Here is a 27827-nt window from a genome sequence, read left to right as displayed (position 1 = left end):
CGCTGTGTAAAACATATGCTGGATAAGTGGGCGGTTCATTCCGCCGTGGCGACCCCTGACGGTAAAAGGAATGAATGGATGAATGAATGATTCAACCTGACTTATTTCACTATTAAACACTAGATGTCGCTCTTTTCAGAAATTCCGTATAAACACAACACAAACCTGTCCCTCTTGGCTTTCCGTAGCAGCTGTACGTGTGCTCTGATGACTGCTTTCTCAAAACTACAACACGCATTCCAGTTTTACTTTATAAAGTTGTTTGCAGTGTAAATGCTTGCTCTTTCCTGACAAACATGAGTCTACTAATGTTTTGAGACTCAATTATTAAACCCCTAATGAGCGGGTATCTTGGTACCTGATGGCATTGTTTGTAGTGCTGAGTGGTGTCATTCTCACCGCTTTATTATTAGTGACAGGGTTTATTTTACGATTATTTGTGGTCTTGCGAAATGGACCTGAATATAAACCTGGACAGAAGGGATCTGTATCAGTGCTGGTGGTGGCTGGATCAGGTCAGGAATAAGTATTTGCATGTATCTGTGTTTTATATATTGCTTTTGTGTTTTAAAGCTGAATAAAAATGTCTCTGTCTGTCTGTCTGTCTGTCTATTACTTCTATGTACACCATATACCTTCTATATATCTATACCTTCTATAGAGTATATCTATCTATCTATCTATCTATCTATCTATCTATCTATCTATCTATCTATCTATCTATCTATCTATCTATCTATCTATTACTTCTATATACAGTATATATATATATATATATATATATATATATATATATATATATATATATATATATATATATATATATATGAGCAATTCCAGCGTTATGGATGTGACATTTGCAATAAAAACTCAACACATAAATTGACAGAGAAAGTATATGTTAACATTATATTAAAATTTTTTATTATATTTTCAAGAGCAACTAGCCACAGAGTTATGGGAGCAGAAAAATATCAATCTGTAAACGTGTTTTGTACTTTAAATGAGGAAAATAAGCATGCGTTATGGATGTGACAAAAAAAGTCTGCGAGTTTACAGTACACAACATACTTTGTAGAAATTATGTGAATTAAACTGCACAACCCAAAAGAAATAATGCTAATCAAAAGGATTAGAGTCGGCTCTCTATAAAACAAAATTGCTTGGTTTTATTTTATTTAATATTTTCACATTTCTGAGGAAAAAGTGTCGTTATGGATGTGACATCTCTCTGTTATGGATGTGACGCATGTGAAATTACCATTTGTGTGACTTTGGTAAATCAAATAGAAAAGTTTGAAAACATTGACAGATGCATTTTTGAGTATTTTTAAAGTACTGTAAAATACTTGCTTACACAAAAAACCCAGAAATGGTTTCCATATTTTGGTAAAAACAAAAATCTTTTTCATGGCAAGGTTGACATTTGCACGGAATTGCTCATATATATATATATATATATATATATATATATATATATATATATATATATATATATATATATATATAGAAGGCATAGATACTGTATATAGAAGTGATAGATAGATAGGTATATATATATATATATATATATATATATATATATATATATATATATATATATATATATATATATAAATATATATATGATTTCTATATAATATGATTTCTATATAATATATCTATACCTTACTTTATATGTCCGTCCGTCTGTCTATCTGTCTGTCTATATCTATCTGTCTGTCTGTCTGTCTATTACTTCTATATACAGTATCTATACCCTATATATATATATATATATATATATATATAAGGTATAGATACTGTATATAGAAGTGATAGATAGATAGGTATATATATATATATATATATATATATATATATATATATATATATATATATATATATATATATATATATATATATATGTATGTATATATATATATATATATATTTATATATATATTTATATATATTTATATATATGATTTCTATATAATATATCTATACCTTACTTTATATGTCCGTCCGTCTGTCTATCTGTCTGTCTATATCTATCTGTCTGTCTGTCTGTCTATTACTTCTATATACAGTATCTATACCCTATATATATATATATATATATATATATATATATATATATATATATAATTTCTATATATCTATACCTTACTTTATCTGTTCGTCCGTCTGTCTGCATATATTGTATATTCTTTAGTTTTTACATATTTGGGTCCCACTTTATATTAAGTGTCCCTAACTACTATGTACTTACATCAAAAAAATAAATACAATGTACTTACTGTGTTTATAATGTATTTGAGATCACTTGTGGTGCTTTTGAGTTGGGATAGAGGTTGGGTTATGGACAGGTTTGGTGGTATGGGTAGGTTTAAGGGTGGGTTAAGGTGTAAGGGATGGTCAACAGTGTATTTACAAATGTAATTACAAAAGTTAATTACAGATGTAATTACATACAGGTATTTAATCAAGCATAAGTACACAGTAAATACATGTATTTACACAATAAGTACATTGTAACAAACTATTAATTCCTATGTAAGTACATATTAGTTAAGGCCACTTGATATAAAGTGGGACCCATATTTGCATTTAATGTAATATAATAATGCTAATACAAATGGCATAAATATTTTATTTGCAATTAAATAATACACTTAAGAACATATTGCAATAAAAATGTCACGTTTATTTTATTATTTCATTTGTGATTTATTATTTTGGGATGTTTTATTCTTATTATTGTGGCAAAAAAAGTCTAATTTCTTAATATTAGTTAACTGTGAATAACAATGAAAAATACTTCTGCAATATTTAAAAGTATAGTTTCAGCATTTACTAGTTGATTGTTTAAAATACAGTTTAATTTGTTAACCTGGTGCATTCTGAACTCACATAATTAAATGTTCACTCATTTTCACAAAGATTAAAAGGCTAAATCCTGGAAAAATAGATTATTACTCACTATTAGCTAGTGCACGGGTGGGCAATCTCGGTCCTGGAGGGCCGGTGTCCTGCACAGTTTAGCTCCAACCCTATTCAAACAGACCTCCCTATAGAGTTCAAGTGATCTTGAAGACACTGATTAGTTTGTTCAGGGGTGTTTGACTAGTGTTGGAACAAAACTCTGCAGGGACATCGGCCCTCGAGGATCAAGTTTGCCCATCCCTGAGCTAGTGCATTATCTAATAAGAACAAATTAGCTTCATAGCAAAGTGTCATCATCATTAATATTGTTATGGACAATATTTATTTTCTGTTTCTCTCAGGAGGACACACCACAGAAATCATCCGTCTGCTGGGGAGTTTATCTCACTCTTATAACCCTCGACATTATGTGATCGCAGACACCGATAAAATGAGCGAAGAGAAGATCCGAACATTTGAAGCAGAGAGAGAAAAAAGTGATTCAACCTCTCAGGTGAAAAAACAAAACAAAACAACAACTATAAAATCTACTAGTTGATCCCAGAAATATCATCATTCCAAACCCATGTGCCGGTCTGTGATATTTCAAAAGGCACTTTCTTATTGTTATGTCTCACATTGGCCCGCAGGTGGCAGCAGATCCTGTCATTTTACAGGCATTTTCATACAAATAGTTTTTGAAATTATGAGAATATATATGGAAGGATGGATAGATAGATATGTGGATATGATAGATGGATTTGATTGATGGATACAATAGATAGATGGATGGATGGACAGATAAGTGGATACAATAGATGGATTCAATTGATGGATGCAATAGATGAATGGATACAATAGGATAGATAGACAGATAGATAGATAGATAGATAGATAGATAGATAGATGGATGGATGGATGGATGGATGGATGGATGGATGGATGGATGGATGGATTTATAGGTAGATTAATGGATTGATGGGTTAGATGCGATGGATGATAGATACAGTAGATAGATACAATGGATGGATGGATGGATGGATGGATGGATGGATGGATGGATGAATAGATAGATAGGTGGATACGATAGATAGATAGATAGATAGATAGATAGATAGATAGATAGATAGATAGATAGATAGATAGATAGATAGATAGATAGATAGATAGATAGATAGATAGATTGATTGATTGATTGATTGATTGATTGATTGATGATGGATGGATAGGTGGATATATAGATAGATTAATGGACGGATGGATTAGATGCGATGGATGATAGATACAGTAGATAGATGCAAGGTGGATACGATAGATAGATAGATAGATAGATAGATAGATAGATAGATAGATAGATAGATAGATAGATAGATAGATAGATAGATAGATAGATAGATAGATAGGTGTATATAATAGAAAGATTTGATGTACAGATAGATGTGATGGATGATCGATACAATAGATCGATACAATCGATGGATAGATACGATAGATGGATACATGGATAGATAGATGGATAAAATAGATGGACATAATTGATGGAAACAATAGATAGATGAATAGATGAATGGATAGATAGATACCTCATCAGATAGATAGATAGATAGATAGATAGATAGATAGATAGATAGATAGATAGATAGATGGATAGATATTCATTTAATCATTCTATCATTCAGTCATGTGCTGTTGTGTTTATTCTGTCACTTAATAATTGCCTTTTTTTTCTCTGATCTCAGTTTACTCTCCAGCGGATTCCTCGCAGTCGTGAAGTGCGTCAGTCCTGGAGTTCCTCTGTTCTGAGTTCACTGAACGCTCTGTTCTCCTCCGTACCGCTGGTCTTCAGGCTTCGGCCGGATGTGGTGGGTTTTCTCTTCTCTCATTTATCCTCCATCACGTCTTCATCAAATATTCATTTCCTCTTTTCCTCCTGTCTGTGCAATGCCCTCCAGAAATAGCACATTCATAACATTTTCATAAGATCATGCCTATGGGCTGCCCTGCTCTATTTTGAGTAGGATGATTGCATTTTTATCCTAATTAAAGTATAAAGTCTGTAACAATGCTCCACGTAATTCATTCATAAATCGATCAAGTCAATTTAACAAGTTTAAGTGGATTAAACTTAAAACAATTAAGTTGTGTCTCGAAAACAAGCTCAGTAATTGTGTTATTTCAACTCATTTTAAATAACTCATTTGAACAAGCAGGAAAAATATTATTTGGAGTCAAAGACTAGACAAGACATTTCAAGTGTAACGGTCAATATGGCGAATGAAGCTCTGCTTACTAGTACAGGAGCCAATCATCGATCGCTATAGACTGACGATTCTTTTGGAAAGAAGATCCAACCAGACAGTTTATGTGGTCAACAAACACACCGGAATCTCAGTGAATACTTGCTTTACTGATAAAAGAAAAATATCCACATAAAGCTTGAAATCTCTACTATTAAATGAACTAAGTGCACCTGAAAACAAAAGTTTTCTGGTTTTGTGATCTGTATGAAAGGAACGTGAGGTGCAGTCCTGTCAAATGCACATCACATGAAAGCAACTAATCAAACGCCACAAACAAAGAGTCGTTGTCATTTCTGGAGGAGATTCGGCATCAAGACCAGGTTGTGAATTACTTTAGAAGTACAGCACGATCTGACGAAGCATTATCTAGAGGATATGATGTGTAACCCGGCCATTCTTTTCGAGTAAGCATGTGCATTAGCTTGGCCTACCTGAAAAAAATGCAGGTTTTGTTTGATTCTAATGTTTAGAAACTAAACTTATGAGAACTAAACTTATGTTGTTTAATTATGTTGGTGATTCCAATTATGTAATGTAATTAGAAGCTTGCCAAACAGTTTTGGAGACTTTGATGTTTCCCCATTCAGACAGAATGCCCGTGCATATTGCCTGAGGGGCGTTTTAAAGTGCAGAGTGAAGGGGACTTTGTTTGAGTGCAGTTTATTTTTGTGCATTTCTGAATTTTAAAAAGTCACGTTTATTTATATAGAGTTTTATACAGATCATATCAAGGCAGTTGTACATTAATAAATATGAAAAACAATGTTATTGTTGCAAAATTAATCAATATTAAATGCGTTGCCAGCTGTGAAGGCGACTGCAGGTGACAGTATTATTGTAAAATCAGCTGATTTTGGTTTGGTATTGTTTCAACTTATTTCATCGTCTTTGTTCTCTAGTGAATAACCACGTATGTTAACTCCATTGATAAATATTGGATATATTTTCCAATTGATGTTTAACAGAGCAAGGAATTTTTCACAGTGTTTCTTATAATATTTTTTTCTTCGGAAGAAAGTCTTTTTTTGTTTTATTTCGGCTAGAATAAAAGCAGTTAAAAAAAAAAACCTTTTAAGGTCAATATTATTAGCCCCCTTAAGCAGTATTTATTTGATTGTTTACAGAACAAACCATCATTACCCTAACTTGCCTAATTAAGCCTTTAAATGTCTCTTAAATCTGAATACTAGTATCATGGAAAATATCTAGTAAAATGTTATGTAATGTACTGACATCATGGCAAAGATAAACCAGTTATAATAAATGAGTTATTAAAACTATGTTTAGAAATGACAGAAATTGGGGAAAAATATACAGGGCTGCTAATGATTCAGGAATAAAAAACAATAATAAAAAATTAACACTTCAGGTATTTTCAATGAGCGCCTTATAAAGTGGTAATGTTTTAAAGATTGTTAATGATAGAACAAGCTCAGCATGATCTGGCAGCTTGTTTAGCATGAGTATTATTAATAGACCATATTCTTATTCTTTAAAGTGTTTTCTTAAGTAAATCTCTGAAACAGTGTGTCCTTCAGATTAACTCCGTTGTGTCTTTACCCAGTCCACATCCTTGAGAATTCAAACATCCTGTCCTTTGTTTTGGAAAACATCACTTTTTATAAATATCTCCACACTTTATTGTTTATAAGGTCAGATGAGGTTATCAGCAAAATATTGTTCAGATTCCTATATGAGCTTTAGGCAGAGAAATACTGAAACTAAATGTTTATAAGCCATTAGTTCCACGTTCTGAGTTGATTGTGGATGTGAAAATCTTTCGAATGGATTGTAATATGGTCAAAATGTTTACTACAATCTTATTATTGTTAGCTGAAAACAGCACTGACTTGTTATGGTGGTCATATGAATGATTCATTAATAGATGTTATGTTATCTAAGGAAGCCAGCTTTTTCTATATCTTTCATGATTCTGAATTAAAGGGATAGTTCACCCCAAAATAAAATGTTCTGTTCTGATTGATTTTCTTTCTTAAAAAGCTGGAAAAAGTGACAGTGTGACATTTATTTTTTGTGAGATTTAATGAGAGACACCTGTGATCATTGTAAATAAGACTTAAATCACACCTAAGCCTTTTGTATTGTTCACATTTACTACACTTGGTTATGTTTGTGGTTATTTTTACCCCATTTACGTCAATTATTTTTATTTTTATTTTTTTGAACTTTATTTTTATACATTAAAACATTTTACAGAACAGAACATTCAGTGACAGCAGCGATTATTAAAAAAAAAGAAAAGAAAAGAAAAAACGACAGTAGCCGCAGATGTAAATAAAAAAAATAAAAAATTACAAAAAAAAAAACATACAATATTTAAGGGTTTCAAAGGAGCTAGAAATACTATGTCCTATTCAGGTACAACGTAACAGGTGCCCATCTTTGTTTAAAAATATCCAGTTTTAGTTGAAGTTGAGCAGTCATATACTCCATTCTATATATACAATCAAGTTTTTCTATCCACTGTACTATTGTTGGAGGGTGTGGCTTCATCCAATTTATTGTTATGGTCTTTCTTGCACTTAGTAAAAGTATATGTAGTATATATCTCTGGTTTTTATTATATATATCCTGGGGTATCCCTTCAAGCAAGAAAAACAGGGGAGTAAAAGGTAGATCTACCTGCATAATTTTCATTATCTCAATCTTTACCCCTTGCCAAAATGCAAGTATCTTTGGACATTCCCAAAATATATGTGCCTGATTACCCACATTTCCGCAACCCCTCCAGCATTCCTCTGACTGTGGACGGTTAGTATATTTGGAGACCATCAATGGTGTTCTAAAAAACCTAATTTTTGTTTTCCAGTCAAACTCTTTCCAGTTATGGCTGTTGATCCCCTTATGAGCTTCTGAACATATGTTTTCCCAAATATCATCCTCAATTTTTTCATTAAGTTCAGATTCCCATTTTTCTTTAATTTGAAGGGTGTTATCTGTTGATTCCAGAATTAGGCTATTATATATCTGTGATATGTGTCTTTTATGTTTACGTCAATTATAATGGCATTTTTTGTTTGGCACATGACACTTAATAATAATAATAATTATAATAATAATAATTAAAGTAATAATAATAATAAAAGTCCATATAAAAACCAGACAGTAAGCTTTTTTTTTTTTTAACTGAAACTGATTATCAACAGTTAAAACGACAAATTGTACCTCTTCCCAGTAGGGAAAAGCACCAACAGTAAAGATTGCATTTTATACAGGGGTTGGACAATGAAATTGAAACACTGGCTAATTTAATGTTGGAGGTTTCATGGCTAAATTTGATATTCCACCAGTAAGAGCAGAGTGTTAAGGTTCAGTTAGAAGAGTAATAGCACAGTTTTGTTTAAAATATTGCAATGCACATAACATTATGGTGGCATATCAGAGTTTAAAAGAGGACACTGGCACATCTGTGACCAAGGCATCAAGTCTTTGTGATGTATCAAGAGCCACTGTATCCAGATCAGTGTCAGCATATCACCAAGAAGGACAAACCACATCCAACAGAAATACTTTGGATGCAAGTGGAAGCCGTCTGAAAGTGATGTCAGTGCGCTAACTCGCATTGTATCCAAAAAACATAGAACCACAGCTGCCCAACTCACTGCAGAATTAAATGTGCACCGAAACTCTTCTTTTTCACCAAAACTGTTCGTTGGGAGCTCCACGGGGTCAATTTGCATGGCCAGGCTGCTATAGCCAAGCGTTTAGTCACTAAAGGCGGTGCCATGTATCAGGATGATAATGCACCTATACACACAGCAAGACTGGTAACAGAGTGGTCTGATGAACATGAAAGTGAAGTTAAACATCTCTCATGGCCTGCACAGGTTGGAAGTACTGTCCAACCCCGGTATGGTGTCAAGACTTTGCAATCAAAAAATGTCATTATAATGGAAGTCAATGGAGAAAAAACAGCCACAAACCTTCAACCACTGCACTTAAAGATTTTAAGTTGAAAAACTTGAAATTACTTTTAATTAATCACGTTAACTTGTATTGTTTAGTATATATAACTATGTTTTTCTTGTTCATTTGACTTAAAGCTTCAATTTCAGTTCACTTAAAAAGAGTGATGCAAAAATGGTGCATATCTAGTTAGGTCCATAAATATTTGGACATCAACACAATTTTGAAGTTTTTGGTTCTAGTCACCAACACGATTGATTTGAAATTAAACGAACAAGCAATATGGTCCTTAACTGCAGACTGTCAGCTTTAGTTTGAGGGTATTTACATCCAAATCAAATGAATGGTGTAGGATTTACAACAGTTTACATATGTGCCTCCCACTTGTTAAGGGTCCAAAAGTAATTGACAGAACAACAATCATAAATCAAACTAATTGGACAATTTGCTTCTAAGCTGTTCCATGGCCAGGTGTGTGTTATTCACTCATTATCCCAATTACAATGAGCAGATAAAAGGTCCAGAGTTCATTTCAAGTGTGCTACTTGCATTTGGAATCTGTTACTGTCAACTCTCTAGATGAGATCCAAGCTGTCACTATCAGTAAAGCAAGCCATCATTAGGCTGAAAAAACAAAACAAACTAATTAGAGAGATGACAAAAACATTAGGTGGGGCCAAACAACGGATTGGAACATTCTTAGGCCCCGTTTACACTAGTGCGTTTTAGTTTGAAAACGCATAAGTTTTGCTACGGTTATGCCATCCGTCCACACTACGCCGGAGTTCTCGAGCGCCGAAAACGGAGCTTTTTGAAAACGCTGGAGAGGCCGTTTTCATTCTAAAACGCTGCTGCTCATTCTAAAACGCTGCTGCAGTGTACTTTATAACTTCATTCACATCACCTTGGCTACGTTGTTTCACTTTCTCAACAATAAAATGTAAACATGATTTAAGGAACTGCCTATTTTCTTTTTAATATTAGCAACTTAACAGACAGCAGAAATGTTGAGGCGCCGTGCTGCATATATGAGCGTCATCTTCACTGTGTGGATATTTATAACAAAACGGAGCCTATAACAACTGTTTCCTTTCAATTTCAGTGAAAATACGAAACGCACCCTCTCTTTTGCTGAATATCAGTTTTAATAATCGATAATTATAAAAGTATAACATACAATAAGTTTATACATTGTAGGAAATAAAGGCAAGCGATCGGTCAATGTACCTGGATTAATCATTAACTTATCTTTGCGCTTAACCAAAACATGTTACCCGTGAACAAGTAACTTAATAGATTCCAATGACCAAAGTCAGGGAATTGGCCTATGTCGTTAGATAAAGACAACAACATGAATGAAATATCACGTTTAGCAAATATAGTGAGATTAGATCCAGCGGGAGATGCTTGATTAACAAGCAGAGCTCTCATCTGGGTAGAAATGCTGGAGCGCTTGCCCGAGAGTGTCTGTGTGGTCACGTGATGTGCGTTTTCAGCGTTTTGGTGTGGACGGAGAGCTGTTCAGAAACGCTGGGTAAAACGCGAGTGTGGATGCGGATCGTTTTCATTCTACAACGCCGTTTTAAAACTAAAACGCACTAGTGTAAACGGGGCCTTAAAAAGAAAGAACGCACCAGTGAGCTCAGCAACACCAAAAGGCATGGAAGACCTTGGAAAACAACTGTGATGAACAGCCCAAAAATTCTTTCCCTGGTGAAGAAAACACCCTTCACAACAGTTGGCCAGATCAAGAACACTTTCCAGGAGATAGGTGTATGTGTGTCAGAGTCAACAATCAAGAGAAGACTGAAAACATAGGGTTCACCACAAGATGTAAACCATTGGTGAACCTCAATAAAAGCAGGAGGATGAATTCTGAAGTATTTCCTGCAATATTTTCTGCTCATATTAAGCCAAATACTTCTGACTCATTGGACGGTGATTCACAGTGCAGATGGAGAATAACCCAAAGCATACTGCAAAAGCAACCAAAGAGGTTTTGATGGGAAAGAAGTGGAATGTTATGCAATGGCCAAGTCAATCACCTGATCTGAATCTGATTGAGCTTGCATTTCACTTGGTTAAGACAAAACTGAAGGGAAAATGCCCCAAGAAAAAAAGCAGGAACTAAAGACACTTGCTGTAGAGTCCTGGCAGAGCACCACCAGGGATGAAACTCAGCGTCTGGTGATGTCTCTGCGTTTCAGACTTCAGGCTGTAATTGACTGCAAAGGATTTACAATAAAGTATTAAAAAGTGAAAGTTTGATTTATGATTATTAATTCTGTCCAGTTACTTTTGGACCCTTAATAAGTGGGAGGCACATATGCAAACCTGTGTATGTAATTCCCACACTGTTCACCTGATTTGGATGTAATTACTCTCAAATTAAAGCTGACAGTCTGCAGTGTTTTACTAGTGTTGTTTTGTGTTCAACAGAAAACACATTCATAAACCGTTGGAACCCCTTCGGTGTGATATAAATGTTGGACTTGTCCATTTTTTTTGGGTGAACTATCCCTTTAAATACTCATCCTGACCTCATTAACACAAAAGCAGTAGTTGTTGTGCATGTCACACAGCAGCACTGGGAAAGTTTAAGCAGGTGATAAAGACATTTTATCCTTCAGCAGGTGATAAGACTATCACATTCCTGCTGGAAGACTATCTGCTGCATAAGCAAACACTAATCCTGCTGTTTCTCTGCTTGTCGTCAGTGCTGGGAAAACACTCTAAGACAGATAAAGAACACAAAAAAGAGAGGGAGGGGGTGATTTAGAGAAAGAGAGAGAGGGACGGGCTTCATTTAAGCCCTCTTTCAGGAATAATTCATAATCCAGGGGCCCCTTTCTCTCTCCTCCTCCTGTGGTTATGTAATGAAGGGTTGTGAGGGGTCTTGTTGTTGTCGGGATGTGGCGAAGTCTGACTGGCTCCTCCACGACCCTTTTATACCTCCCTGTTGGGGGCGGAGTCAAACAGCATCGGGTTTCTGTGTTGCCTTGGTGACTGGCTGTGAGGAGGTGGGGTGTGACTTGGCAGCAGAGTTTAAAGGTCAGAATAAAGCGGTCTGATTTCTCATTGGTGACCGCATTTGCATGCTGTTAATCTCTAATTAGAGCCCTGTGTTTTCACTGCTCACGTCATTTCCCAGTTTCACAGATTTTTTTTTTTTTTTTTTTTTTTTTTTTTGAATAGTGAAAAATGTTTGCAGATTTCTTGTACCGTAATTAACAGATGTGGCCTTCTTAGATGTGTTGCCGTGTTCAAATGTTTGGGGTTTACACACATATTTTAGTAAGAGTTTTGGTTTTGCTGTAAAATAAAAAGGAGAAAATAGGACATTCATTTATTTTCTCATTCACACACATACACACTGTCTTTGGACTGTGAGGGAAACCGGAGCATCCGGGGGAAACCCACATGAACTCTGGGAGAACATGCAAACTCCACACAGAAATGTGTGCCCAGCCAAGGATCAAACTAGCGACCTTCTTGCTGTGAAACAATCATGTTACCCACTGTGCCACCGTGACGCCCCCAAAATAGGAAATTCGTTATTTAAGTGAAATGATTAATGTTGACAATTTTAAACAATAAGATCGTATATTCTTTGTTTGATTATATATTTTATGTTGATATATTTAAACATATTTTTCTTTGTAATATATTACAAATAAGTCTTCAAGTTGTTCTTGCATTCTGACATTCATTGCAGTGATATTTTTTATTGGCTATATCAATTATTAATATTTTGTTAGCTTTTGAATTATTTTTTGTCTTTTAATGCTTGTCAAGCCAGTATTTACACTCACCGGCCACTTTATTAGGTTCAACTGCTAGTTAACGCAAATTTCTAATCAGCCAATCACGTGGCAGCAACTCAATGCATTTAGGCATGTAGACATGGTCAAGACGATCTGCTGCAGTTCAAACCGAGAATCAGAATGGGGAAGTAAGGTGATTTAAGTGACTTTGAATGCGGCATGGTTGTTGGTGCTAGACGGGCTAGTCTGAGTATTTCAGAAATGGTTGATCTAATAGGGTTTTCTTGCACAACCCTCTCTAGGGTTTACAGAGAATTGACAGAAAAAGAGAAAATATCCAGAGAGTGGCAGTTCTGTGGGCGCAAATGCCTTGTTGATGTCAGAGGAGAATGGCCAGACTGGTTCGAGCTGATAAAAAGGCAACAGTATCTCAAATAGCCACTCATTACAACTGAGGTATGCAGAAGAGCATCTCTAAACACAATATGTCGAACCTTGAGGCGGATGAGCTACAGCAGCAGAAAACGCACCGACTGCCAATCCTCTCAGCTAAGAACAGGAGACTGAGCCTAACTATGTCCATCCCTTTATGACCACAGTGTTTGTTTTAGCCAAACTTGAGCATGTCAGCTAGGGGCCTGGGCCAGTTCGCATACCACAGCCCAATCGGGGGAAATGGGGGGTCAGGTCTGAAATCCGGAGGTGAAGAGGGGGTGGATTCAGTCCTTTTTTAGCCATAAAAGGAAAGAAGTGCGTCATGGGTCCTCATGAGCTCCAGATGTGTCAGCACAAGCCAAACGTCTCGGCCTGAATCCACATGCTGAGAGGAGCAGTTAATAGTGAACGCTGCTGCTGTCAATACGTCAGTCTAGACTGAAGAGCGCATTCGTGTCGCTTTACTGTTCAGCTTCTGTTTGCTATATGGTCAGTTTAGCATGTGGTAAAAGTCATTAAATTTGATTTTATGAGTTGTAGGTAATGAGAAGTTGGTTTTTATTTGAATAGTGTTTAAGACTGATATATCCAGAACTACACACACACTTCTATAAATCATACTTTACTTCTATATATCTATTTTACTTCTATACATCGATCCATTGCTTCTATATATTTATACTTCACTTATATATCTGTACTTTACTTTTATACATCTATACTTCACTACTATATATCTGTACTTTGCTTCTATAAATCTGTAGTTTGCTACTATATATCTGTACTTTACTACTATATATCTGTACTTTGCTTATACAGTATATATCTGTACTTTGCTACTATATATCTGTACTTTGCTACTATATATATCTGTACTTTACTACTATATATTTGTACTTTGCTACTATATATCTGTACTTTGCTTCTATATATCTTTACTTCGCTTCTATATATCTATTCTTTGCTTCTGTACTTTGCTTCAATAGGTCTATACTTTGCTTTTATATATCTATACTTTGCTATTGTATATCTGTACTTCTATATCTATATCTATATATATATATATATATATATATATATATATATATATATATATATATATATATATTGCTTCTATATATCTGTACTTTTATATATCTATACTTTGCTACTAAATATCTAAACTTCTCTTCTATATATGTATACTTTGCTTCTATATATTTATACTTTGCTTCTATTTATCTATTTTTATCTTCACTCCTATATATCTATACTACTATATATCTGTACTCTACTTTTATATGTCTGTACTTTGCTTTTATATATCTATACTTCACTTCTATACATCTATACTTTGCTTCAATAGGTCTATATTTTGCTTCTATATGTCTATACTTTGCCACTATATAATTGTACTTTTATGTATCTGTACTTCTATATATCTATACTATAATTCTATATATCTATACTTTGCTTCTATATATCAATCCTTAATTTTTTTAAAGTTTATTAAGTTCCCACTAATTATTTTTAGTTATATAAAGTTTAACTTAATGTTTTTGTTCAGTTTGGTTAATGCAAGTTGAGATGACTAGAAAACTTAAGTTGATTCAACTACACATTTAAGGCAGCAATGCTTTTTTTAACAGTGCACACACACATATATGTTTTGATGGTTTTTGAGGACTCTCCAGTGAAGTAATGTTTTTTATACTGTAAAAAGTGCTTATTGTATCATTGCACACTACATCAAACCTCACAGGTAACCTATAACAAATTGAAAAGACCTTAAGTATGTATTTTTAACAGTTTCGAATTATGGAGACACAGCGTGTTTTACAGAAATGATAATGCAATATGTATCCTGACATACAGATCATCTTTTTAGCTCTATCCATTGCTAATGCCCATCCACAACACATATTATAACATTAAATAAAAGATAAAACATGAGCTTTCTAACAATTTCCTAAAAAGGCTATAAGAAACGTATAGAGAGCTGGGGTGCGAATATGAGGAGCAGTGAGGAGTCGCTCTGGAATGTGAGGGGACGTCTATTGCACGACGTCCAGACCCCCGTTATTTGTTATTGCAAACCAAACAAGCCCTCTCCTCCACACACACAGTCTGAAGAAAGCAGATTCTTGACATTGTTTTCTCTATTTCTCTCTTGTTTTGGGTTTGCGTCACAGTTTGTCTCCCTTCTGAGAGTTAAATCCATTTGTGCAGTGTTTTTGTGCACAGTGGTTTGTTTTATCAAGCTAACATTAAGCATATGAAGTATTAAAGTATCAAATAGTCTGTACTGAAAAGTACACACTGTAATAAATGCTGGGTTTAACACAATCCCTTCATGCCATCCCAATGCAAATTCATTAAGTTAACTTAATGGTTTTTACAATTCTAAACTGATTGGATTTTTGTTTCTTGCTGCCTTCAATTTTTTAATTAACTCAATCAAATTAACTTTTCTAGTCATCTCAACCTACATCTATCAAACTACAACTAACATACATACATACATACATACATACATGCATACAGTTGAAGTCAGAATTATTAGCCCCCCTGAATTATTAGGGCCCTATTTATTTTTTTCCCCAATTTCTGTTTAATGGAGGTAAGATTGTTTCAGCACATTTCTAAACAGTTTTAATATCTCATTTCTAATAACTGATTTATTTTATCTTTGCCATGATGACAGTAAATAATATTTTACTTGATATTTTTCAAGACACTTCTATACAGCTTAAAGTGACATTTAAAGGCTTAACTAGGTTAATAAGGTGAACTAGGCAGGTTAGGGTAATTGGGCAAGTTATTCTATAACGATGGTTGGTTCTGTAGACTATTGAGAAAAAATTAGCTTAAAGGGGCTAATAATTTTGTCTCAAAATAGTTTTTAAAAAATTAAAAACTGCTTTTATTCTAGTCGAAATAAAACAAATAGGACTTTTTCTAGAAGAAAAAATATTTTCTGACGTACTATGAAAATTTCCTTGCTCTGTCAAACAAAATAAATATATATTTGTTTGTTTGTTTGTGTGTGTGTTTATATATTTATACATGTATATATTTGTGTGTGTGTGTGTGTGTGTGTGTGTGTGTGTGTGTGTGTGTGTGTGTGTGTGTGTGTGTGTGTGTGTGTGTGTATATATGTGTGTATACTTAGACCCGGAAGCTGCTTCGCACTTAACAAGCAGATTAATGTCCTGGTGTATTTTAAAGTAGAACACTATTTTCAATACTTTCAGTAAAAAAAAATAAATAAATAAAAAAGACAGAGGAAGCAAATAATTGTAAGTAATCATAACATTTGATGTCATTTTTCAACTAAAACCAAATGGTCCGAATGGTCCGGAAAAGAGAAAATATCCAGAGAGCGGCAGTTCTAGTTCAAAAATCTTGTAATAAACCCCCAGCAACCCTCCAGGGTTTTTATTATGAGTATTTCAATGAGTGCTCTATAAAGAGTGAAATGAACCCGTCTGTCATTTATAACCATTACACCTGGAGTCTAGTTTGGTCTGACTCATCTGAAGCCTGAGGAGGGAAGTAACAAAGCCTGAGAACAGATTAATCTCACCTGGAGCTGCTCTGTCTGAATGTTGTAGCGTGATAATTGAAATGATCACCTGGATGAGATCATCAGTCGTGACTTGTCTGTTTTCCTCACCTGTGACTTGAACATGACTCACAGTGATGTCGTCACAGGAACGATGACTTCATATACCAGCCTAAGATTTATTGCAGTGTTTTAGGATCAGTTTATAATCCTCACACCAGCTTCAGCAGTTAAACACACGCTGGTCATCAGCTGATACTGATGGATTTTCAGTTTAATCACATGAGTTTGAGCTGAGGGCTGTGTTTGAGTGCAGATTCCGAATGGTGGTTCTGCTTCGGGAGTCCACTGCTGGAGTCATTTCACAGCCCAACAGTGTGTGTTTTTTTTTGTTTTTTACACGTTTTCAATTTTTATTCACTCATAAAAAATTAGGGGTTATGCAAGAAGTATTTTTTATATTAGCTATACACTCTGATAAATCTTGGTTGTTTCAAACCACATTTTTAATTTAAATAAAATATTTACAAATCCAAACAAAATTAAATTAAAATGTATTCAGCTAAATACATACACAGTTTTTAGTTAGAGTGCAATATTGATGCACCTATTGCTTTGTGGTCCCACTTTACACTAGTCAACATTTAAACTAGATCAAAACGTTTTATCATAGTCGTCCTAAAACTATTCAACAATTTAACAAAAACTACTTTGCCACGTTTTTGATCCACTTCAAATGTTGACTACTGTGTATTAGGTGACCTTAACTACTATGTACTACTTAAGTACTTACTGTCTTCATAATGTAATGCAGAACACTTCTGGTGCTCTTAAGGTGGGATACAGAATTAGGGATGGTCAACAGTGTAATTAAAGATGTAATTACATAAGTTAATTACACATGTAATTATATGCAGGTGTTTAATCAATCCTAAGTTCAATGTAAAAGCTTATTTTTACACAATAAGTACATTGTACCAATGATTAATTTAATTGCTATGTGCTGAAAAAGTAGATTCATTGGGTTTACTACATTTTTTACTGCAAGGTAATTGGTTGCAAATAATTTGTATATGCTGAATTTAAACAAGGTAAATTTAGTATGTTCAGTATGTTTAGTATGTTTAGTATGTAATTATGTTCAACTTAATTTGTTTGTTTAAATTCCGCCCTTATAAATTGTTTGCAACCACTTACCTTAAAAGAAATGATCAAATCTACTGAACCATTTTTCAGGTGTGACCCAGAAATGATTTATTTTAATAAAGTGTCTTTAAAAAAAGACAAATTTCACGATCAGCTTTCGTCCTATTCTTGCGTTGTTGAGAAAACCAACCTTTTCTCTTTTAATTCTTTTGATTCAGTCTCAGTGATTCGCCAACCCAGACATGCAGTTTCTTTTTTCTGACGTTTGATTTATGTCTTGTTGAAGTTTCACATAATGGCCATTTTAAATTTGCACGGCTCTGATGACAGACTCAAATAGCTTGGCCTGTGCCCACAGCAAATGCTCACCATTCTGTGTTCCCAGCTGAAGTCAGCGTCTCTCTGTTGGCTGACACTGATCTCATTCCCCGAAGTGAACTCGCAGGTCTGTGTGAAATGTAAACATCGCCCACCTGCTGCTGCGCCAGTGCTCATCCATCTCCAGGTGCAGGATGGGCAATTGTTGCTGCATCCCATTTTACTTGCATTACATTCTAATAGTATGGACTCTTTATGTGAAGGAAAAGTACATACTTTTGAGTGTGTAAGAGAAGAGTAGACAAGCTTTGGAACAAACCTCTTCATCATTAAAGGAATAGTTCACACAAAAATTCTTCCATCATTTACTCACTCTTCACTTGTCTCAAACCAGTTTTGAGTTTAACACAAAAGAAGATATTTTGAAACCAGTAACCATTGACTTCCATAGTATATCTTTGCTATTATGGATGGCAATGACTGTTGGTTACCAAAATCTTTTTTCAAAGTGTTTTTTTATAAATATTTTGAACCATGTGACGATAATTAAATGGAAGTACTTTTTTTTTTTAGATTTTTCTGTTGCTTAGTTACATGCCCTGTCAATCATATTGTCACATCCTTCAAATTTCTTTTATGTTTAATTTCCTATTTCTTGAATCATATTGCCAATGGAGTTTTTGTTAATCAGTTGTGGGTCTTTCATGTCGAGAAATACATGTTTGGTAATTCAAAAGTTAATGACAAAACATGCACATAATTAATATTTTTCATCAGGTTAGGTGTTAATCATTCATACACCGTGCATCCGGAAAGTATTCATAACTTCACTTTTTCCACTTTTTTTATGTTACAGCCTTATTCCAAAATGGATTCAATTGATTTGTTTACTCAAAATTCTACACACAATACCCCATAAGGACAATGTGAAAAATTATTTTTTAAGTATTCACAGCCTTTGTCGTGAAGCTCTAAATTGAGCTCAGGTACATTCTGTTTCCACTGATCATTCTTGAGATGTTTTAGCAGCTTAATTGGAGTTTACCTGTAGTAAATTCAGTTGATTGGACATCATTTGAAAAGGCATACACCTGTCTATATAAGGTCCCAGGGTTGACCGTGCATGTCAAAGTACAAACCAAGCATAAAGACAAAGGAATTGTCTGTAGACCTCTGAGACAGGATTGTCTCGAGGCACAAGGCTGGGAAAGGTTACAGAAAAATTTCTCTGAAAGTTTCAATGAGCACAGTGGCCTCCATCATCCGTAAGTGGATTATGTTTGGAACCACCAGGACTCTTCCTAGAGCTCGCCGGCCATCTATGCGGGCTGTTTAATATGATTTACGTTGTTGGCGCATTAGCCTAGTGGTTAGTGCGCCAACAAATGTTGCAGTAGCTGGTCACAGCTTCCTGATTTCGAATCCTGGCTCAAGGACATTTCCCTACCCCCTCTCTCTCCTACTTTGCTTCCTGTCTTAGTACTGTCCCATCTAGTAAAGGCAAAAAGGCCAAAAATAAATCTTTAAAAAAATGACAGTATGTTTTACTTTTCCAATCTCTCCATCTTGTCTGATGTAGTTCATTGAAAATCCACTAGAGCTGAAGTTCCATTCATCAGTTCTGCCATGTTTTTTGACTAACATGCTCCCAACTCGAAAACAACTCTGAAACTTGTAATAATAACTTATAATGACGTTCATTTGCCTGTTTATCTATTTAACATATTTAAAAATTTAATATGATTTAACATTTAACGCATGTAAACCCACTGTAAGACCCTCCCCTTAACCGCGCCATGTTTGTATTTTCTTTTAACACTTTATTTTCTCTGTGTTTATAGTATAATCAAATTCACAATCCAATAATCAGTGTGTTATTTGTAATATTAACTTACAGTGCGCTTCTAACTTTTACAGTAAATAGTAGACCATTGCGTAACTTTGGCGTACTCATTTAAAGGGATAGTTCACACAAAAATATTTATTTTCTTCATTGTTTAGGCTACTCTCATGTGGTTTTAAACCTTCTGTTGAACACAAATGAAGATATTTTGAAGTATGTTGGTTGCTGGCTTTCAAAGTAGGTTAAAATATTAATATGGAGGTCCCATAAATCAACATTTTTCAAAATGTCTACTTTTGGGTTCGACAGAAGAATGAAACTCAAATAGGTTTTCAACAAGTGAAGGGTGAGTAAATGATGACAGAATTTTCATTTTTGGTTGAACCCTTTAAATGTACTAATATACTGGTATAATATATAATGGTACACTAATTATTTTTTGGAAATTGGGACGCAGCAAGAGTGTTTTCAGCTGTTTGGAAACTGGAAATAAATGAAATCAGCCTCCAGTGGCCATTGAAGCAGACAGAAGTGAATTGAGTGGAAGTGTCCCTCGCCTCTGCTGTGTCCTGTATCAGATTCGGCTGCTCGCAGACACAGGCTGGATTTTTCCAGCGTTAATGTGTCTGAGCAGTCGGTGTAAGATGATTTCTCCAGACCCCGTGGCACGTCTCCACAAAAGTCTGACCGCCTTCCTGTGCAGTTTCTCCAGTTCTGAAGCACACAGATCAGATTTCTCAAACTCTGAGGATGCTCTACTTTATGCAGCCGTGGACAGTAACTAAGAGTTTTTACTCCACTACTGTACTTGAATATTTTATTTTGGGAAAGTATAACTTCAATACATTCCAAAGCACATATTGTACCCTTTAATATTTCATAAATGTGGCAGAATATTTTGGGCCTGATTCGTGAACAAGCTGAATTTAGCCAGTTAACATGTTTAATCTGTTTATTTATTTGTGATTGTTTATTTAAAGAGTTTAGATTTAGATGCAAAAGCCGCTAAACACCACTTTCGCCAAAAATGAGCTAATGACATTGAGTGAATGCTTTAGGCACGTAGTACCCCATCAACAAATAGATTTGCTTCTAATCATCTAAAACCTAGCGTCAGCGCATTCAGAAATAACAGTTTGTTGGTAAAAGCCGCTAAACACCGCTTGCCTTTGACAGCAAAAGCCGCTTTGTCCCCAGAACCAATTAGAACATGCGAATCGAATCATATGTTTTCAATGTAGCAGCGCGCTGAAACACTGGCTTTTATGAGGAGATGCTGGCTTTTATTATGATTTTAAAAGATGGAGTTTGATGAACTGGATTAACCTGTCCGCCTGTCAGTGAATGGCAAATGAAAACGTCCCAGAGTCAAAACTCTGTGCATTATAAGAAAAAGTCGGAATGTGCAGCATGCGTTCATAGCGTTTTTTTTGCGCAGTGATGCTATTTTAAATGAGTCTGATTTTCTAAACATTAAATGGTAACTGCATTTAATGAAAGACAGAGTAAATATGCTGTTCTTTTATCCCACATGGATTCTATGAGGATAAACAAGAGACCAAGACCTTAAAGGGCCATGAAACCCCCTCGTTTCAGCAGGGTGTTTTCACACCTCTACTTTGGAAAAAGTCAGAAAAGTGGGCGTGTCCATCTCTGTTTAGGGGGGAGTGTCGGAGGAACTAAAGTAAGATGGTGTGGGAGTGTCTATTTGGGCATGCGCGAGTTTCAGAGTCAAATACACACACACACACACACACACACACACACACACACACACACACACACACACACAGGAGAAAGTGATGGTGTTTTTTTTTTTTTTTTGTGTCTAATCATCTGGTTTAATCCCGCCCCTTTTCACTGCACCGTGCAACAAAATTCCGCACACACAAACTCTAACCTGCACTAAACCTGCATTAAACAAATTCTGTTCATCATTATTTGATGATAACATAACATTTGTGAAGTTTCTGATATTAAATTGTCATTTTTGTGTGTGTGTTTCAGGTGTTGTGCAATGGTCCCGGGACGTGTGTTCCCCTGTGTGCCGCAGGGCTGCTCCTAGGAATTCTGGGTCTTAAAAGAGTGTTGATTGTCTACGTGGAGAGCATCTGTCGTGTAAAAACACTTTCTCTGTCCGGGAAGATGCTCTACTACATTTCTGACTACTTCTTTGTGCAGTGGGCACAGCTCAAAGACAAATACCCAAATGCCATCTACATGGGAAGACTGGTTTGATGAATACACACAATATAAAGAAACCCAGCTTTTTACACTTGTATTGTCTTTTATTTTTCTAAGAGTTATATACAGTTAGAGTCTGAATTATTAGCCCTCTTGTATTTTTGTTTAACAGAAAAGATCTTTTCAACACATTTATAAACATAATATTTTTATTATTATATTAATAATTTATTAATTTCTTATAACTGAACTTTATCTATACCTTGATGACAGTACATAATACATAATACAGCATAATTGAGTAAACCCCATTTTGAAAATGAAAATTTATCCATTTCTCAGTGAATATGGGTAATATATATATATATATATATATATATATATATATATATATATATATATATATATATATATATATATATATATATATATTGGTGCATTTAAACAAAACAGATTTATTCAACAGATATATTTATTAAAATAATATTTAAGTCACAGAACATCTTTAGAAATGGAAAGATAATACAATTAAATTTATGCTAAATATTGTAAAAAAATTACAAACATTTCAACATATATATATATATACATATATATATATATATATATATATATATATATATATATATATATATATATATATATATATATATACGTACTTATACAATTCACCATAATTAAAACATGATTATTAGTATGTTTATTACTAAATGGGTATAGAAATAATGAAAGTAAAAGTCCACATATAAACACAAAAATATACACACATAAGATAACATAAAAATAAAAAGAAGAATAAACAAACTGAAGGAAAAAATAAATAAATAAAACAATTATAGAAAGAAAAAAGCAATTAAGATATAGGTGTCTTCTTAAAAAACCTTCAGACTATCTGGAACTGTTTTGGCTTTGGTTTTATTGTATACCGAATTTTTTCATTCTAAGACAACACATGTTTTACTAGATATTTTCAAGATACTAGTATTCTGCTTAAGTGACATTCAAAAGCTTAATTTGGTTAATTGGACAAGTTAAGGTAATTAGGCAATTCATTGTATAATCGAAAATATATTGCTTAAGGGGGGTAATAATATTGACCTTTAAATGGTTTTAAAATTAAAACTGCTTTCCATCTAGCTGAAATAAAACAAATAAGACTTTCTCCAGAAGAAAAAATATCATAGGGAATACTGTGAAAAAAATCCTTGCTCTGTTAAACATCAATTGGGAAACATTTAAAAAAAGAATCAAAGGAGGGTTAATAATTAAGCTGTACATAATGACTTAATGACTTCAGCTGTACATTTTGATACAGTCCTTGACACTGAAATTGGAGCAATTCATTCCTACGCTGTTACTGTCATAATGAATACACAACCGTGATAAACATCTCTGGAGACCAATGTTTTGTTCCTTTTACACCCTTGAAAAGTCAACAAAACTAAACCGAGAGACATTTTTTTACACCCATGCAGGCGCTTCAGCTTGTATTCAAAGTTTCGACTATTTCAACGGTGCATGAAAAGGACAATGTTTGTCTTTTGATTACAGGTTTGTACCTTTCAAGCATTTTAATTGTTCTAACTTATTCATTCCACATGGATTTTCTTGCACTGTTAAGCATCGTCGCCTCACAGCAGGAAGGTCGCTGGTTCGAGCCCCGGCTGGGCCAGTTGGCATTTCTGTGTGGAGTTTGCATCTTCTACCATGTTCGCGTGGGTTTGCTCCTGGTGCACCGGTTTCCCCTACAATCCAAAGACATGCGCTATAGGTGAATTGGATAAACTAAATTGATCATAGTGTATGAGTGTGTGTGAATGATGAGTGTGTATGAGTGTTTCCCAGTATTGGGTTGCAGCTGGGCATCCACTGCGTAAAACATATGCTCAAAGAGTTGGTGGTGCATTCCATTGATAAAAAAGGGGACTAAGCCAAAGGAAAATGAATGAATGAGTTTAGCGATACCTTATTGCTGATCTCTTTCTGTGCGAATTAAAGACTAAAAAGAGATGGAAAAGTTGCAGTGTGGCATTTATGTGTGTGTAATTTTCTGTGTTCTTGTTTTTAGAGGCAAGAAGGCAGTTTTGTACATGAAGCATGAGGTAAAACATAACCTAATGGTTTCTGTTATCTTCCAAGGCAAGTCAATGCAGGTAGATTAGTCATTTACTTCACAGCTTTAAGTTCCTCGACTGTGACGTCTCTGAACAGCTGCGATTGGATAATGATCATCAGACGTGTCTGTCAGGTACAGTTTAAGTCTTCTGTCAGGTACAGTTTAAAATCTTCTCCCCGTTAAACAGAAACTGGGGGGAGATTAAACTGTGGTTAATAATTTATGCAGGGGGGCTTAAAATTCTAACTTCAACTGTATGTGATGTCATGTTTATTAGGAAAATTCCAGGAAAAAAAAAACTGTATATGAAAATCTGATAAACGTTTTGCTTAAGACTTTATTTTAGTTACCAATTGCCACCATCTTGTCCTGTAATGGGGTTTTTGATAAAAAAATAAATAAAAAAAACATTCTGCATACAATAAGGTAATATAGGTTTGTTTATATAGCACATTTTACACACCATGGTAATTTAAATTGCTTTACATAAACAAGAATAGGAACAAGTAAAAGAAATAAAAACAACAAAGAATAATAATTATGAAAATATGATAAAAACAGATTAAAATGTTTTAAAACTAGTTTTAAAGTAATGAAAAAGAAAAAGACATAACAGTGTGATCTGTGGGGGTGTAGCACAGTGCTCATTGAGTAAAGGCACAGCTTAACAGATGTGTTTTTAGTCTTGATGCGAATGTGCCTAATGTTGGAACACATCTGATCATTTTTGGATGCTGACTCCTTCAGCGGGGGTGTAGTAGCCGAAAGTGAATTCACCCTGCCTTGACTGAACTCTTGAATTGTGATGCTTCAACTTATTTTAAACAAGTACAGTAGTTTGATCAAGTAGCAAAAAAAATATTTTTGGATATATATATATATATATATATATATATATATATATATATATATATATATATATATATATATATATATATATATATATATATACACACACACATAGAGAGATAGATAGATAGATAGATAGATAGATAGATAGATAGATAGATAGATAGATAGATAGATAGATAGATAGATAGATAGATAGATAGATAGATAGATAGATAGATAGATAGATAGATAGATAGATAGATAGATAGATAGATAGATAGATAGATAGATAGATAGATAGATAGATAGATAGATAGATAGATAGATAGATAGATAGATAGATAGATAGATAGATAGATAGATAGATAGATAGATAGATAGATAGATAGATAGATAGATAGATAGATAGATAGATAGATAGATAGATAGATAGATAGATAGATAGATAGATAGATAGATAGATAGATAGATAGATAGATAGATAGATAGATAGATAGATAGATAGATAGATAGATAGATAGATAGATAGATAGATAGATAGATAGATAGATAGATAGATAGATAGATAGATAGATAGATAGATAGATAGATAGATAGATAGATAGATAGATAGATAGATAGATAGATAGATAGATAGATAGATAGATAGATAGATAGATAGATAGATAGATAGATAGATAGATAGATAGATAGATAGATAGATAGATAGATAGATAGATAGATAGATAGATAGATAGATAGATAGATAGATAGATAGATAGATAGATAGATAGATAGATAGATAGATAGATAGATAGATAGATAGATAGATAGATAGATAGATAGATAGATAGATAGATAGATAGATAGATAGATAGATAGATAGATAGATAGATAGATAGATAGATAGATAGATAGATAGATAGAACTTAACCGTTTTTACCAATTTAAGTGGCTTGAACATAAAAAGTTGTCCCAAAAAAATTAGGAATTGTCTTTGTCAAATTTAGTTTGAACAAGCAGCAAAAGCCATTTTAAGTAATACATCGGGATAGCTTGTTTTGTGTTTACTCACACTTGAGTTTAGAACCGTTTGAGTGTGTGTAGATGATTGCAGAATTTTCATTTTTCAGTGAACTGAATCTCTTTAATGGCCCAAAACGAGGCCCAATTCATTTAGCTTTGATTTAGTTAGTAAAATAATGTCACACCAGCTTTGCTTTTAGTACTTTGGGATCTTTTGTGACTCCTGTAAGATGTATTCTGTGTTTTACAACTGTCTGGTGTTGCAAAGAGAAAAAAAAACCTTTACAACTAAATTCGGTAGCACTTTACAATAAGGTTCATTTGTTAATGCATTTACTAACATGAACTAATCATGAAAAACACTTGTAGAGCATTTTTTAATCATAATTGAACATTTACTAATGCACTATTAACATCCAAGTCCGTGCTTCTTAACATTAGTCAATGCACCTTGAGTTAACCTGAACTAACAATGTACTACTGTATTTTCATTAACTAACGTTTACTAACATGAATAAATACTGTAGTAAATGTATTGTTCATAGTTTGTTCATGTTAATAATGCATTAATTAACATTAACTATAAACCTTATTGTAAAGTGTGACCTTAAATTCTTTTAAAGAAAACACTGATTGTTTTCAAGAGAAACTCTATTTCTGATTAGCTGGTTGTTAATTTCATTACAGATACTCTGATCAATGTTTTTTCCCCAGAATTTCATTAAGACATCCTGTGTTACATTTTATTGCAGTTAAAAGACCTTCGGCTTCTGATAATACATGTCGAGTTGTCAGATGAAACACATGGCGAAGCTCCAAACGCAGCTGTTCTGACATTCACTTTAAGCTTAAATGCATTAAACTGTTAGAAATATTCACGAAAGGAAAACGTTTATGTTTCCTTGTTTACGCCACACAGTTTGAGCGACGGTGAGAGATACTGATCTCCTCAGTCAAACCACCTCCAGAATAGTTGTTTTTTTCTGATGTTCTCAATTCGACCTTGCCGACAAAAATAAACCCTGGCATTAGAGCCCCACCCTGCATATCAAGTACAAAACAACAAGTGGATGTTTAAAACTACTTGAAGAATACAGGAAAAATACATCGTGCTGAAATTAGATCCATACAGGGTTTGGTTTATGTTGTTAAGTACTGGCTTAAAGATTTTTCCCTCAAAAATCAAAATCAAAACATCATGCATAATACCAGTAATAATTACACTACCTGACAAAAGTCTTGTCGTTAATCCCAGTTGTTCCAAGAGCAACAAATAATAACTCGACTTCTAGTTGATCATATGGGAAAGAAGGTCGATTTTTCTGATGAATCATCTGTTGAGCTGCATCCCAATAATCACAAATACTGCAGTAGACCTATTGGAACCCACATAGACCCAGGATTCTCACAGAAATTAGTCAAGTTTGGTGAAAGAAAATTCATGGTTTGGGGTTAGGTTCATTATGTGGGTGTGCGAGAGATCTGCAGAGTGTATGACAACATCAAC

General features: G+C 34.1%; 1 protein-coding gene and 1 long non-coding RNA gene across 2 annotated transcripts in view; one reads left to right on the top strand and one right to left on the bottom strand.

The window, feature by feature from the left end:
• LOC147838080 (uncharacterized) overlaps nt 1-27827 on the bottom strand; it is a 982747-nt gene that overhangs the window by 846818 nt on the left and 108102 nt on the right. The window lies entirely within an intron of this gene.
• Nucleotides 190-22449, top strand: alg14 (ALG14 UDP-N-acetylglucosaminyltransferase subunit). The gene is given in 4 exon segments (NM_001006092.1): nt 190-515; nt 3270-3421; nt 4647-4769; nt 22192-22449. Coding segments are annotated over 4 exon segments (660 nt in total). The 5' UTR covers nt 190-361; the 3' UTR covers nt 22423-22449.

The sequence above is a fragment of the Danio rerio genome, chromosome 24, assembly GCF_052040795.2.
Source record: "Danio rerio strain M-AB ecotype USA chromosome 24, GRCz13ab, whole genome shotgun sequence".
Classification (NCBI taxonomy): Eukaryota; Metazoa; Chordata; class Actinopteri; order Cypriniformes; family Danionidae; genus Danio; species Danio rerio.
Note: the sequence above shows the minus strand (reverse complement) of the source record. Positions and strands in the feature narration are given on the sequence as shown.